This window comes from Pecten maximus, chromosome 1 (genome assembly GCF_902652985.1).
Source record: "Pecten maximus chromosome 1, xPecMax1.1, whole genome shotgun sequence".
Taxonomy (NCBI): domain Eukaryota; kingdom Metazoa; phylum Mollusca; class Bivalvia; order Pectinida; family Pectinidae; genus Pecten; species Pecten maximus.
Window position 1 is genome coordinate 26,730,204 of NC_047015.1, and position 16,074 is coordinate 26,746,277.

General features: G+C 38.7%; 1 protein-coding gene across 1 annotated transcript in view; it reads left to right on the top strand.

Moving 5' to 3' along the window:
* The first annotated feature begins 608 nt into the window (after positions 1–608).
* LOC117329052 (synaptotagmin-15-like) overlaps positions 609–16,074 on the top strand; it is a 145,877-nt gene continuing 130,411 nt past the window's right edge. The window contains exon 1 of the mRNA XM_033886752.1: positions 609–894. Coding sequence (XP_033742643.1) covers positions 888–894 — 7 coding nt within the window. The 5' untranslated portion in view covers positions 609–887. The remainder of the gene's footprint in view (positions 895–16,074) is intronic.

Here is a 16,074-nt window from a genome sequence, read left to right on the forward strand (position 1 = left end):
AGCAAATACAATTCATTATACAAACATGATTACACATTACTTCAATAAATTGGGAAATAATTGACTTAATTGATAATAGTTTGCACGGAAACTACGTTACGATATTATTGATAATGAGAAAGATACATGACGCTGATATGATTTATATCCATATTGGCTGAAATGTTCGGGTGAGATTGGGGTCACCGGCAGACACAGCATGAGTACAACACAGTGGGGCTAGCTGGAGTGATTGGTATACAATGCTGTTTTAATGGCTGTATCAGATTTACTTATATGAAAAATATTATGATACATGCTATTGAAACAGGAAATAAAAGACATCAAACGAAAGTACTCGCTTATCTTACAGAAAATGTTAAATATCAGCACCAAATGTAATTACTTCAAAATAGACTGGATAAGCATGGGAGAACCAGGAACTCCTTTATAATTATACCGATAAGAAATCCATGTAACGTCACTTTCAACTATTATTAGATATTTCAATGTTATGATTTTGAGTCTCGTGAAGAGGTTAACTTAACCTTTAAAAACGTGTTGTTCTGCAGTTTGCCAACAAACGAAGGGAGACAACCCCAATTGTCAAATACACGTGAAGCTGTTTCTGTCGGAATCAAAGGCGGTCATTGATATCAGTTTAAATGGTGACGAGATTTCCGAGATGGACGTCCGTTATTTTACATATAATTACTTACCTTGACTGTGAATGACTTTAAATGCTAAACGCGGATAGCCGCTACAGGTTGATCCTGGCGATACTGATGTTTTCACTTAAAATCGAACTAGGCTTTTTGTAACAAGACATTGTACCATACGTGGGGTAATGACATGTGGATTTAATACATTACCTGTATTGTAAAGGTGGTTTAGTTTGGTTTTCAAAAATGACAGGTGAGTTTAATTACTTTCCATTCTTTTGTTTTTATTATTTATTATTTTTATTTAACTTTGATTCTAATGATTATACCATGAATGTCACATATTCAAATCTTGTCCGCATCATCATGATCATGTAACAAGCACGCCTATATCTATTTGCGTCTTAACTGAAGTTTTCCACACATGTATCTTCCTTTCAGATTTAATTGAAGCGTTCTGTATAAAACCTTTTACAGGACGTAGTTGTGTATACAGTTGTTAGACTAATGGGCTGATAGATCATGCATTCTGATTAATTTAAATACACATACAGATATATGATAAATGTTGTTGTTTTTTCTAAAGAAGAGGTAATTTTGAACAACACGTACTATTTACAGTACTCATACACATGCTTTTTCTTTCAGTAAAATCATTTGCAAATTATAAGTCTCAGACAGGATTATCGATTCAAATATAAGTTACCCTTGGCTTACATGTATCTTTCAGTCTATATTAACGACAATACACACATAAACACACCCTCTCTTAAACTCACAAACACAACGTTCCTTACTTTTATTTACGGTCATTTTCTGTAGTACCATGTAAAAAACGATTCAATGACTTGTTTGGTTGTAGAGGTATATACAGACGGATTCCGTGGGTTGTTTGGTTGTAGAGGTATATACAGACTGATTATATGGGTTGTTTGGTTGTAGAGGTATACAGACGGATTCCATGGGTTGTTTGGTTGTAGATGTATACAGACCGATTACATGGGTTGTTTGGTTGTAGAGGTATATACCGACCGATTACATGTGTTGTTTGGTTGTAGAGGTATATACAGACCGATTACATGGGTTGTTTGGTTGTAGAGGTATATACAGACCGATTACATGGGTTGTTTGGTTGTAGAGGTATATACAGACGGATTCTGTGGGTTGTTTGATTGTAGAGGTATATACAGACCGATTACATGGGTTGTTTGGTTGTAGAGGTATATACAGAACGATTACATGGGTTGTTTGGTTGTAGAGGTATACAGACCGATTACATGGGTTGTTTGGTTGTAGAGGTATATACAGACCGATTACATGGGTTGTTTGGTTGTAGAGGTATACAGACCGATTACATGGGTTGTTTGGTTGTAGAGGTATATACAGACCGATTACATGGGTTGTTTGGTTGTAGAGGTATACAGACCGATTACATGGGTTGTTTGTTGTAGAGGTATACATACCGATTACATGGGTTGTTTGGTTGTAGAGGTATATACAGACCGATTACATGGGTTGTTTGGTTGTAGAGGTATACAGACCGATTCCGTGGGTTGTTTGGTTGTAGAGGTATATACAGACCGATTACATGGGTTGTTTGGTTGTAGAGGTATATACAGACCGATTACATGGGTTGTTTGGTTGTAGAGGTATACAGACCGATTCCGTGGGTTGTTTGGTTGTAGAGGTATATACAGACCGATTACATGGGTTGTTTGGTTGTAGAGGTATACAGACCGATTACATGGGTTGTTTGGTTGTAGAGGTATATACAGACCGATTACATGGGTTGTTTGGTTGTAGAGGTATATACAGACCGATCACATGGGTTGTTTGTTGTAGAGGTATACAGACCGATTCCGTGGGTTGTTTGGTTGTAGAGGTATATGCAGACCGATTACATGGGTTGTTTGGTTGTAGAGGTATATACAGACCGATTACATGGGTTGTTTGGTTGTAGAGGTATACAGACCGATTCTGTGGGTTGTTTGGTTGTAGAGGTATATACAGACCGATTACATGGGTTGTTTGGTTGTAGAGGTATATACAGACCGATTACATGGGTTGTTTGTTGTAGAGGTATACAGACCGATTACATGGGTTGTTTGGTTGTAGAGGTATATACATACCGATTACATGGGTTGTTTGGTTGTAGAGGTATACAGACCGATTACATGGGTTGTTTAGTTGTAGATGTATACAGACCGATTCCGTGGGTTGTTTGTTGTAGATGTATATACATACCGATTACATGGGTTGTTTAGTTGTAGAGGTATATACATACCGATTACATGGGTTGTGTGGTTGTAGAGGTATACAGACCGATTCCGTGGGTTGTTTGTTGTAGATGTATATACAGACCGATTCCATGGGTTGTTTGGTTGTAGAGGTATACAGACCGATTCCGTGGGTTGTTTGGTTGTAGAGGTATAAACAGACCGATTCCGTGGGTTGTTTTGTTGTAGAGGTATATACAGACCGATTACATGGGTTGTTTAGTTGTAGATGCATACAGACCGATTACATGGGTTGTGTGGTTGTAGAGGTATACAGACCGATTCCGTGGGTTGTTTGGTTGTAGAGGTATAAACAGACCGATTCCGTGGGTTGTTTGGTTGTAGAGGTATACAGACCGATTACATGGGTTGTTTGGTTGTAGAGGTATATACAGACCGATTACATGGGTTGTTTGGTTGTAGAGGTATACAGACCGATTACATGGGTTGTTTAGTTGTAGATGCATACAGACCGATTACATGGGTTGTGTGGTTGTAGAGGTATATACAGACCGATTCCATGGGTTGTTTGGTTGTAGAGGTATATACAGACCGATTCCATGGGTTGTTTAGTTGTAGAGGTATACAGACGGATTCCGTGGGTTGTTTGGTTGACGTGGTATATACAGACCGATTACATGGGTTGTGTGGTTGTAGAGGTATATACAGACCGATTCCATGGGTTGTTTGGTTGTAGAGGTATATACAGACCGATTCCATGGGTTGTTTAGTTGTAGAGGTATACAGACGGATTCCGTGGGTTGTTTGGTTGACGTGGTATATACAGACCGATTACATGGGTTGTTTGGTAGTAGAGGTATATACAGACCGATTATGTGGGTTGTTTGGTTGTAGAGGTATATACCGACCGATTACATGGGTTGTTTGGTTGTAGAGGTATATACATACCGATTACATGGGTTGTTTGGTTGCAGAGGTATATACAGACCGATTACATGGGTTGTTTGGTTGTAGAGGTATACAGACCGATTCCATGGGTTGTTTGGTTGTAGAGGTATATACAGACCGATTCCATGGGTTGTTTGGTTGTAGAGGTATATACAGACAGATTCCATGGGTTGTTTGGTTGTAGAGGTATATACAGACCGATTACATGGGTTGTTTGGTTGTAGAGGTATATACAGACCGATTACATGGGTTGTTTGGTTGTAGAGGTATATACAGACCGATTACATGGGTTGTTTGGTTGTAGAGGTATACAGACCGATTCCGTGGGTTGTTTGGTTGTAGAGGTATATACAGACCGATAACATGGGTTGTTTGGTTGTAGAGGTATACAGACCGATTACATGGGTTGTTTGGTTGTAGAGGTATACAGACCGATTACATGGGTTGTTTGGTTGTAGAGGTATATACAGACCGATTACATGGGTTGTTTGGTTGTAGAGGTATACAGACCGATTACATGGGTTGTTTGTTGTAGAGGTATACAGACCGATTCCGTGGGTTGTTTGGTTGTAGAGGTATATGCAGACCGATTACATGGGTTGTTTGGTTGTAGAGGTATATACAGACCGATTACATGGGTTGTTTGGTTGTAGAGGTATACAGACCGATTCCGTGGGTTGTTTGGTTGTAGAGGTATATACAGACCGATTACATGGGTTGTTTGTTGTAGAGGTATACAGACCGATTACATGGGTTGTTTGGTTGTAGAGGTATATACAGACCGATTACATGGGTTGTTTGGTTGTAGAGGTATACAGACCGATTACATGGGTTGTTTAGTTGTAGATGCATACAGACCGATTACATGGGTTGTTTGGTTGTAGAGGTATATACAGACCGATTACATGGGTTGTTTGGTTGTAGAGGTATATACAGACCGATTACATTGGTTGTTTGTTGTAGAGGTATACAGACCGATTACATGGGTTGTTTGGTTGTAGAGGTATATACAGACCGATTACATGGGTTGTTTGGTTGTAGAGGTATATACAGACCGATTACATGGGTTGTTTGGTTGTAGAGGTATATACAGACCGATTACATGGGTTGTTTGTTGTAGAGGTATACAGACCGATTACATGGGTTGTTTGGTTGTAGAGGTATATACAGACCGATTACATGGGTTGTTTGGTTGTAGAGGTATACAGACCGATTACATGGGTTGTTTAGTTGTAGATGCATACAGACCGATTACATGGGTTGTGTGGTTGTAGAGGTATACAGACCGATTCCGTGGGTTGTTTGGTTGTAGAGGTATAAACAGACCGATTCCGTGGGTTGTTTGGTTGTAGAGGTATATACAGACCGATTACATGGGTTGTTTGTTGTAGATGTATATACAGACCGATTCCATGGATTGTTTGGTTGTAGAGGTATACAGACGGATTCCGTGGGTTGTTTGGTTGACGTGGTATACAGACCGATTACATGGGTTGTTTGGTAGTAGAGGTATATACAGACCGATTCTGTGGGTTGTTTGGTTGTAGAGGTATATACAGACCGATTACATGGGTTGTTTGGTTGTAGAGGTATATACATACCGATTACATGGGTTGTTTGGTTGCAGAGGTATATACAGACCGATTACATGGGTTGTTTGGTTGTAGAGGTATATACAGACCGGTTCCGTGGGTTGTTTGGTTGTAGAGGTATATACAGACCGATTCCGTGGGTTGTTTGGTTGTAGAGGTATATACAGACCGATTCCATGGGTTGTTTAGTTGTAGAGGTATACAGACAGATTCCATAGGTTGTTTGGTTGTAAAGGTATATACATACCGATTACATGGGTTGTTTGGTTGCAGAGGTATATACAGACCGATTACATGGGTTGTTTGGTTGTAGAGGTATACGCTCCATTTTAGGACGATCCTGCTTGGGAGGGGCTAACTTTAGGATCGCCTTTACGTGTCCTTTCCTTGTCAACCCTTTCGAGGTTGAAGACGGAGTAGCTAGTATCAATTACTGACTTTGGTAACAGGGGGACACAATCCATTGTCTTATCCACGTAGTCCTGCCCCAACTACAGGCTAAAAGTGTGACGGGAACACAATCCATTGTCTTATCCACGTAGTCCTACCCCAACTACAGGCTAAAAGTGTGACGGGGACACAATCCATTGTCTTATCCACGTAGTCCTACCCCAACTACAGGCTAAAAGTGTGACGGGGAAACAATCCATAGTATTATCCACGTAGTCCTACCCCAACTACAGGCTAAAAGTGTGACGGGGACACAAGCCATAATCTTTTTTCCCTTAGTTGATCAGTTTATCTCCAGTTTTAGACGTGAGAGATTTCTCTGTCAACCCATAGGGTATGGCAGATTGCACGCGCTAACCTTCTGAACCGGGAATTCTGTACCTTTTGAGTGACGTCACTAACAGTTCCCGCGCTGTTATTTAATGTTGAATATGCGTATGAGACAAAGAAAAGACAATATATACTGTTGTAAACATCAGAATAGTATCACTGATACCTTGTTTCAGTGTTTTTTTAAATAAATAATTTGAATTAATTTTAGACCTATGTTTTCTTGTGTAATGATATTGGGGTGCATTTTTTGGGGTTGTGATGGGTTGTGAGGATATTGATGCGCCGATCATGTGCATTTGTTTACAAACGTACCTTGACCGCCGATTTGATATGCAATTATTTGAAGTGGTGAGAGAAAAATAATAATTCCCTACCAAGGGAGTGTGACAAAGAAATCTCGACCCTCGGGTAAATTCATGAATGTCTATCCCGCGGCAAGCCTCCTATTGGACGTTCATGGATTCCCCCTTGGGTTGAGATTTCCTTGCCACACCCCCAAGGCAGGGAAAAAACTATTAATCCACGTGGCCCTACCCAAACTTCAGGATATAAGTTTGACGGGGACACAATCCATAGTCTTATTAACGTGATCAAACCCAACTGCAGGCTAAAAGTGTGACGGGAGACGATTGAAAGAAATTAGTAACTTAGGTGAAAAAGTGAATGGATAAACAAACCACAAATTAAGTCGCCTTTTACGAATGATGCAATGGGGAAAGCAGATTGAATTCCACGGAATCGGATGTTTACGTTTATTTAATAAGAGAAGATTTCCTTTAGTTCAATTTACTACATTGATTGATATAAACGTGTATATATAAATATATATACATATTTATATCCATGTATGTAATTACATTGCGATCCAGGTATTCATATCATCTAATAGACGACTTCCACAATGATCATGTCAGGGTATCGGGCCGACCATCACTGCGCCATTGAAACGTTCTTTTTTAAGGACGCCGATGTGACGCAGCAGTATTTTTGGCTAGGCGATTAGGTGCCGTAGATCGTGAGTTCGAGGCCCGGCCAGGGCACGAGTCTACAGGTTGTCTTCCTTCGTCATTTGTGTTACTATGTTATACATCTATTATCTATTTATTAGCACAATGTATCATATACACTATGTGTTGGTGATCAGAAGATATAGATTTGAATTTCCTGTCATAGTTGTACTGAGAGAAATATGTATAATATATGTACATATACAATTCGTATCCATATATGTAGATACATTGCGATCCAGGTATTCATATCATCTAATAGACGACTTCCACAATGATCATGTCAGGGTATCGGGCCGACCATCACTGCGCCATTGAAACGTTTTTTTAAGAACGCCGATGTGACGCAGCAGTATTTCTGGCTAGGCGATTAGGTGCCGTAGATCGTGAGTTCGAGGCCCGGCCAGGGCACGAGTCTACAAGTTGTCTTCCTTCGTCATTTGTGTTACTATGTTATATATACATATGAGTTATCCGATCTAAGCAGTGTTAAGAATCCCTTACAAACGTGTTGTTATCGAGAAGGGTGGACTGTCTTCGGGAGACGGACTGAAACGACGGAGATTTGAGAATTGATTGACAAATGGATTGATTGACAGGGCCTATGTAAGCATTAGACAGTAAACCGTTCCGGGAATTCTATATCGAGTTTTTCTTCGCATCCTATACTAATCCACTGCAATCATACTATATGTCGCCAGCATGTCTGACTAGATAGCTTAACAATGATGTATAACCATACATTTAATTGGTAAACGACATCAGCGAACGAGGAAATTAATATCATGAGCAATCATCTGGCGACACGAGATCAAGTCCAGTATAACATGGTAACATAGCCACCAGACCTAGTCCAGTATCACATGGTCACACTGTTACCAGACCTAGTCCAGTATAACACGGTCACACTGTTACCAGACCTAGTCCATTATAACATGGTCACACTGTTACCAGACCTAGTCCAGTATAACACGGTCACACTGTTACCAGACCTAGTCCAGTATAACACGGTCACAATGTTACCAGACCTAGTCCAGTATAACATGTTCACACTGTTACCAGACCTAGTCCAGTATAACACGGTCACACTGTTACCAGACCTAGTGCAGTATAACACGGTCACACTGTTACCAGACCTTGTCCAGTATAACACGATCACACTGTTACCAGACCTAGTCCAGTATAACACGGTCACACTGTTACCAGACCTAGTCCAGTTTAACATGGTCACACTGTTACCAGACCTAGTCCAGTATAACACGGTCATATTGTTACCAGACCTAGTCCAGTATAACACGGTCACACTGTTACCAGACCTAGTCAAGTATAACATAGTCACACTGTTACCAGACCTAGTGCAGTATAACACGGTCACACTGTTACCAGACCTTGTCCAGTATAACACGATCACACTGTTACCAGACCTAGTCCAGTATAACACGGTCACACTGTTACCAGACCTAGTCCAGTTTAACATGGTCACACTGTTACCAGACCTAGTCCAGTATAACACGGTCACACTGTTACCAGACCTAGTCTAGTATAACACGATCACACTGTTACCTGACCTAGTCCAGTATAACACGGTCACACTGTTACCAGACCTAGTCCAGTATAACACGATCACACTGTTACCAGACCTAGTCCAGTATAACACGGTCACACTGTTACCAGACCTAGTCAAGTATAACATAGTCACACTGTTACCAGACCTAGTCCAGTATAACACGGTCACACTGTTACCTGACCTAGTCCAGTATAACACGGTCACACTGTTACCAGACCTAGTCCAGTATAACACGGTCACACTGTTACCAGACCTAGTCTAGTATAACACGATCACACTGTTACCAGACCTAGTCCAGTATAACACGGTCACACTGTTACCAGACCTAGTCCAGTATAACACGGTCACACTGTTACCAGACATAGTCCAGTATAACACGATCACACTGTTACCAGACCTAGTCCAGTATAACACGGTCACACTGTTACCAGACCTAGTCCAGTATAATATGGTAACATAGCCACCAGACCTAGTCCAGTATAACACGGTCACGCTGTTACCAAACCTAGTCCAGTATAACATGGTCACACTGTTACCAGAACAAATATGACATATTCAGATCACAATCTATTGCGGTTTGGGAAGGTTAGGGTGTAGTCAAGGGGAAATATACATGAAAATGATTCAGGTATAATTGACTATGGCATTTAATGTAAAGCACATAAAATACATTAAGGGTAGCAAATGTTTGTACTCAATCTTGAATATCTAAACGTACTTCCTGGTTTCGTTTTCAAATATTCCGAACTTTATATGTAGCAATTATGTCTTTAAGTGATATTCGAACAAAAGAGGATAGATATATATAGACCGACCAGCTGTAATAAGTTACACACACGTACAGGACTAAGTTAACTTAGTGGTGACATATGTTATCGTTTTAATAATAATGACAACCCGTTATTTAATTGGATGTTTATAAATATTTACAAGGAAGTTAGAAACTAGTGTGGCCTTACTATTTTGATGAGAACACGTTAAATCTTAAAGAATTCGTGTCTTCCCTATCATTCTAGTCGAAGTGTAGCCAACTAAACGTTGTGAGTTAAAACTACACGGTGTTAAAAATAAACTTACTACTTGCCAATCCCAAATGTTTCGCTATACATGTGTAGAGCCGTTTTGATCTCGTGCTAAGTCAAAGATTACATTTTTTAGGCGATAATTCTACTCGATATTGTTTTGTAAACCTTCTATTCACAAGGTCCACGTTAAGTTTAGACAACAGAACTCTAATCTAATTTGATATAGTTACAAATTAACGCTAACGGTAAGTGGATTACAGACTGCTGTATGTCCAGGGCCGTACGGCACGCACTACTAATCATGTTATACACGTGCAGTACCCCCTCACTAACAAATATGGTAAAACTGTGTCGCCTTACTTACTGATATAAACGTATTTTAATTTGTTTTACAATGTATCAGACTTTTGACTTTGGTGGAGATATATTTTTTTATCAGATTTTTTACTTTAGTTGATACTTTACTTCCTCTCAAACCTAGCAAATCTAGCAATGATTGCAACATTACTTCCGCCCAAACCCAGCAATGAGTGTAGCACTACTTCCGCCCAAACCTAGCAATGCCTACAGCATTACTTACCGCCACACCCAGCAATGCTTAAATCATTATTTCCGGCCAAACCTAGCAATAATTACAACATTACTTCTGGCCAATTCATTACAGCCAAATGTAGAGCAAGACAAACTGTAACACTTGCAACATCACAGGATTTATTGGCTAATCCTCTTAAGCTAGTCAAACGCCTTCAGTGAAGTCAGGTTTTTGATAAGAGAATTTTGGGCTTGAACAAATGTCAGTTTACAATAAATGATTAAACCTGCTACTCCACATCGATGACAGTGTATTTAACAACATGATATACTGACAAATATTTGTACCTCTCATACTGTACGATTCTATAACACCGACACTCTCTCGTGTTAGGTATGGTACACTCCCTAGGAACAGTAACATGTAAATACATGATGGACGCTCCGAAACGATGATAGCACGTGATCCCGTCTCTCTCAGCAAGGCAGGTTTTCAGTATTTATGATACTGAGCCCAAGAAGGCGTTTCGTTTGTCCGAACAACTTTTTTTCGTACAAATATGTCGAGGGCGTGTGCGTGTGACCTTTGAACTCGGTATGGGATACGATGTAAGAATCAGGCAATACTGAGTCACATTAACATGTTAAGATCGTCAGGCTCGGTGTGTGGCTACATGTATATCTTGGGAACATATTTTCCGTAGCAGAATTAGGGAACTGTGACCTGTACTTTTATTGTCTACCTTATAAGGAAAGTAATGTGTCTAAGATTTGTGTGTGGGCACATCTTGGAAAGACAACTAACGATTTCAAGAAAAGATCATCCATAATTTGACCTGAAAGGGGAAATATTCCTGGTACTCTCCCATACTGCATGTTTCTCGTATAACTCTAAAATGGGCACGTGTAACCGATATACTTAAACTGTTCGATCGAACTCCCTGGTCCTTTGTAGACCCTCCGACGGGCGGACGATTTCAGACAGACGTCAGAGAGTAGTGTAGACAGGGTATGAGTATTCGTTCTCCATTGTCCTCCACTGGACTTTGGTGTCCTGGTTGTGTCTTTAGATAAGGCACTGAGAGAGTACCAACCTTCAACAGAAGTGTGCCCTTTACAATGTACATATAGTACAATCCCCGTGATTGGTAGATCAAATCTTCGCGTTGTAGTTTGTTTCATCCTCTTTTGACGTCATTCATGGCGAACACCAGAAACGGAAAACGCAATACGCATTTCCTATCATTAAAATTTCACTGTTTTATACAAAGACAAGCGTCATGCTTATCGTTCTGCTGACTCATCTGAAGGGGTATTAATTGGTGTTAAACTGGCATTTAACGCCCAGGAATTCTAGATTATATACTGGATAAAAGCATAAGGCTTTGTCATTTTACTTCAAACGGATTGATAATTAAATACAAAAAGCTTCAAAGAAATATAAAATAAAACGAATTGCGTTAGACTTGATGAAGATTTGAAGATACAATGTATGTTGATTTTCGCGGTTATCAGAAGTTTTATGAATTATTTTTCACTGCTTTCGGGGTGTCCGACAGTCCTACGAAACGCACAAACGATTGGGTACAAGTTATGACAACTTAGCACGACAAATTTTTATTACAGATGTAATTAATCGTTTTGGTCAACAACACTTCGTGTAAGAACAGTCGGAAAGCGATTTGAGATACTGACTTCAGTAAGATATCGAGGTCTTGGTAGGATGTATGTGGCATTATAAGATGCTGATCGGTCAGGCATCTGTAGCCAGCCACTTCGGAGCCTCTTAAGTGTTTTACTTCTGTATTTAGCTTCAAAATGGTCAACCAAGGATTAATTAAGTCCATATAAATAGTAATGTTACATTGACGTGTGGTTACAACTGCACGCAGTAGGACACGGCCTTAGCCCTCCCATAGCACAACGAAAATGGCGGATAACATGCGCTTCGCGTCGCAACGGTGAGTAAAATTTGTGCTAAGTCTGCTTACTGAGAATGTTCCTGTTTAATTAATATTACGTTTCCGGAATTTGAACCATTCCTGTAAAAATAAACGTGAAAAGAATCCTCGGGTATTTTGATTGTCAAAGCTGATATCGCGCTCGAATTCGGTACATAATTGATTATTATATCCCATATCACACGTTTCTAAGGTGTTAAGATAACATGAAAAGCAATATAAACACTATATTTTGTAAATTATTTGCGGATAACAGTTTCAGAAACACACACACGTTCGATTTTGACAGTTTAGGCACACCTTCGTTGGTCACATCGAGTTTCAGGGATGTCATTTTCGTCGTTCTCATATTTCTTACAGAGCATGTTCATATTTGTTTTACCATATCCCTATGACAGAAACCTGTGTGTGTGTTTCTGAAACTGTTATCCGCAAATAATTTACAAAATATAGTGTTTATATTGCTTTTCATGTTATCTTAACACCTTAGAAATGTGTGATATGGGATATATTAATCAATTATGTACCGATTTCCAGCGCGATATCAGTTTTGACGATCAAAATACCCGCCGTTTTTCATGTTTATTTTTACAGGACTTGTTCAAATTCCGAATTCTGTTCTCGAATATAAAGAGAGAATTCTTTAGATCCGAAACGCAATATTAATTAAACAACGTACATTTTCGGTAAGCAGACCTAGCAGAACTCATTGTTGCGATTCGAAGCGCATGCTATCCGCTATTTTCGTTGTGCCAGGGGAGGGCTAAGGCAGTGCCCTGTTGGTTATGTTGGACCCTTCGTTATGAGAAACGTTAATTACAGATGTATGTAAATGATCAAACAAGAAACTTTTATTATTCCACTTTTATTAGACGATGATTTGGTATTCCGATCTATAATTGTCAACATTGCTGTTTCTAATACGTACGGAATGGTTATGAGTGTGATGTACTTTGTAACTCGCAACTCGCATTTTGTAACTCGCAACTCGCATTTTGCAACTCACAACTCGCACTTTGTAGCTCGCAACTCGCATTTTGTAACTCGCAACTCGCACTTTGTAACTCGCAACTCGCAACTCGAAGAAAAGAAACCCTCATGATTATGAGTTTGCCGTATGATATAACCGGTGTTTACAAGTTCCCAAAACTAATCCCCGCTTTGTTGCCCGTACAGAAATCGGTTACGATCGATACCAGATGGCAGTTTCTCATGGCTTATGCTGGCCGATTAAAGGTAGATTGTCCTAACTGTGGCAACTAATGTAACTGGCTGGCGGTGACACTGTCGAAGTTTACCTAACCGATATGGTAATAAAATACTCGTGTTTACGGGGACATTCGATAATAAACTCGTGACAGCTATTGTTTATACACAGCGCCATAAAGACAGTATTTATTTTATTTGAAATAAAGGACACTGCATGATTTAAAATGTCTGCATATCCATATGTTTACTATTGTTAAGCTAATACGTTTGATCAAACCGTCTTTTAATTGACAAACAAATATGGTACACTAAGGACGTTATAGGTCGCCAAATCTCCAGACCTTTTACGGGATACGACTGGCCTTTACTCACTCGAGCTACACTTGATAATACTGTAACTGTCGCATACGAACGTTGAAAAAAATTTAATCTTAAAAAAAATCTTTAATATGATATATCTATATATATATATATATATACATATCCGAAACACCAATGCCCATATACCATTCATTATGCCTCTATTAGCATGTGTGTCTTTGTCAAAGATACCATTTATTGTATCTTTTTAAATAAAAAACATCAGAAACACCAATACTATTGTAAACTTAGAATACTCCTAAAGTAAGATGTCGTATGATTCCCGTGGTTTGTATATTATTATATTATCATATGTGTGTTAACCTACGAGGTGACTTACATGTTTGAACATGATTCATGGACATATAATTATAACTATCCGGTCGGTACTCTGTTCATTTACTCCATTTAAATTTACCCATTTATCTAATTGTAAGTACACTATTTATCTGCGATTTCGATGTTTAGAAAAACCACTGAAAACGCCTTAAACCACACAGGCAGTAGTTGCTTCTCTTTGTTGATAGTAATAAAAGCCAATACAAGAGAGACAACTCCTGTATACCTTGTTACTGGTGCCACCACTCTGTGTTAGTCCTCAATGCTGACATGCATCTATAGGAATACTTTAACAATATTAACCATGTACAACTAATCCGACAAGTACATTTTTAACATTTAGAATATTATGACACCATGTAGTACGTTTATGATAACATGTTGTGTGGTTATTATAACATGTTGTATGGTTATTATAACATGTTGTAAGGTTATGATAACATGTTGTATATTTATGATAACATGTTGCTTTGTTATGCTGACATGTTGTTTTGTTATGCTGACATGTTGTAATGTTATGCTGACATGTTGTAATGTTATGCTGACATGTTGTAATGTTATGATAACATGTTGTATGGTTATGATAACATGTTGTGTGGTTATGATAACATGTTGTGTGGTTATGATAACATGTTGTGTGGTTATTATAACATGTTGTGTGGTTATTATAACATGTTGTGTGGTTATTATAACATGTTGTAAGGTTATGATAACATGTTGTAGGGTTATGATAACATGTTGTGTGGTTATGATAACATGTTGTATGGCTATGATAACATGTTGTATGGTTATGATAACATGTATGGTTATGATAACATGTTGTATGGTTATTATAACATGTTGTATGGCTATGATAACATGTTGTATGGTTATGATAACATGTTGTATGGTAATTATAACATGTTGTAGGGTTATGATAACATGTATGGTTATTATAACATGTTGTGTGGTTATGATAACATGTTGTAGGGTTATGTTAACATGTTGTAGGGTTATGATAACATGTATGGTTATGATAACATGTTGTATGGTTATTATAACATGTTGTATGGTTATGATAACATGTTGTATGGTTATGTTAACATGTTGTATAATTATGATTTAACAATTTCGAAAGGCAGTCCTCTTCAATGAAGAGTTTGTCAGTAGGCTGGAATAGTTAACATAATGTTTTCTTTTCTGCTTTATGACTATTATTATCATTGTTGTATTTATTTGTTTTTTTGGTTGTTGTTTTTTTTCGTATTGTTTTTATTTTATTTCATTTTTTTTCACTTAGGCTGATTTTAAAAGTTAGATTAGTCATAATTTAAACCGTGTACTCACATGTATAAACGTACAAAATATTTTGATGTAAAAAAATCGGAAGTTTTATTTCAGTTCACTAAATCAAATGGTAGACCAGAAAAGATGTATATTTGTGTATACTGATGTCACACACATTGTACGTACCCCATGTCACACCGACAAAGGCGCATTGTACGTACCCCATTTCACACCGACAAAGGCACATTATACATACCTCATGTCGGACCGACAGTAAGTACACTGTACAGTACACTGTACATACCTCATGTCAGACCGACAGTAAGTACACTGTACAGTACACTGTACATACCTCATGTCGGACCGACAGTAAGTACACTGTACAGTACACTGTACATACCTCATGTCAGACCGACAGTAAGTACACTGTACAGTACACTGTACATACCTCATTTCGGACCGACATTAAGTACACTGTACAGTACACTGTTCATACCTCATGTCAGACAAACAGTACACTGTACAGTGCACTGTACATACCTCATGTCAGACAAACAGTAAGTACACTGTACAGTACACTGTACATACCTCCTGTCGGACCGACAGTA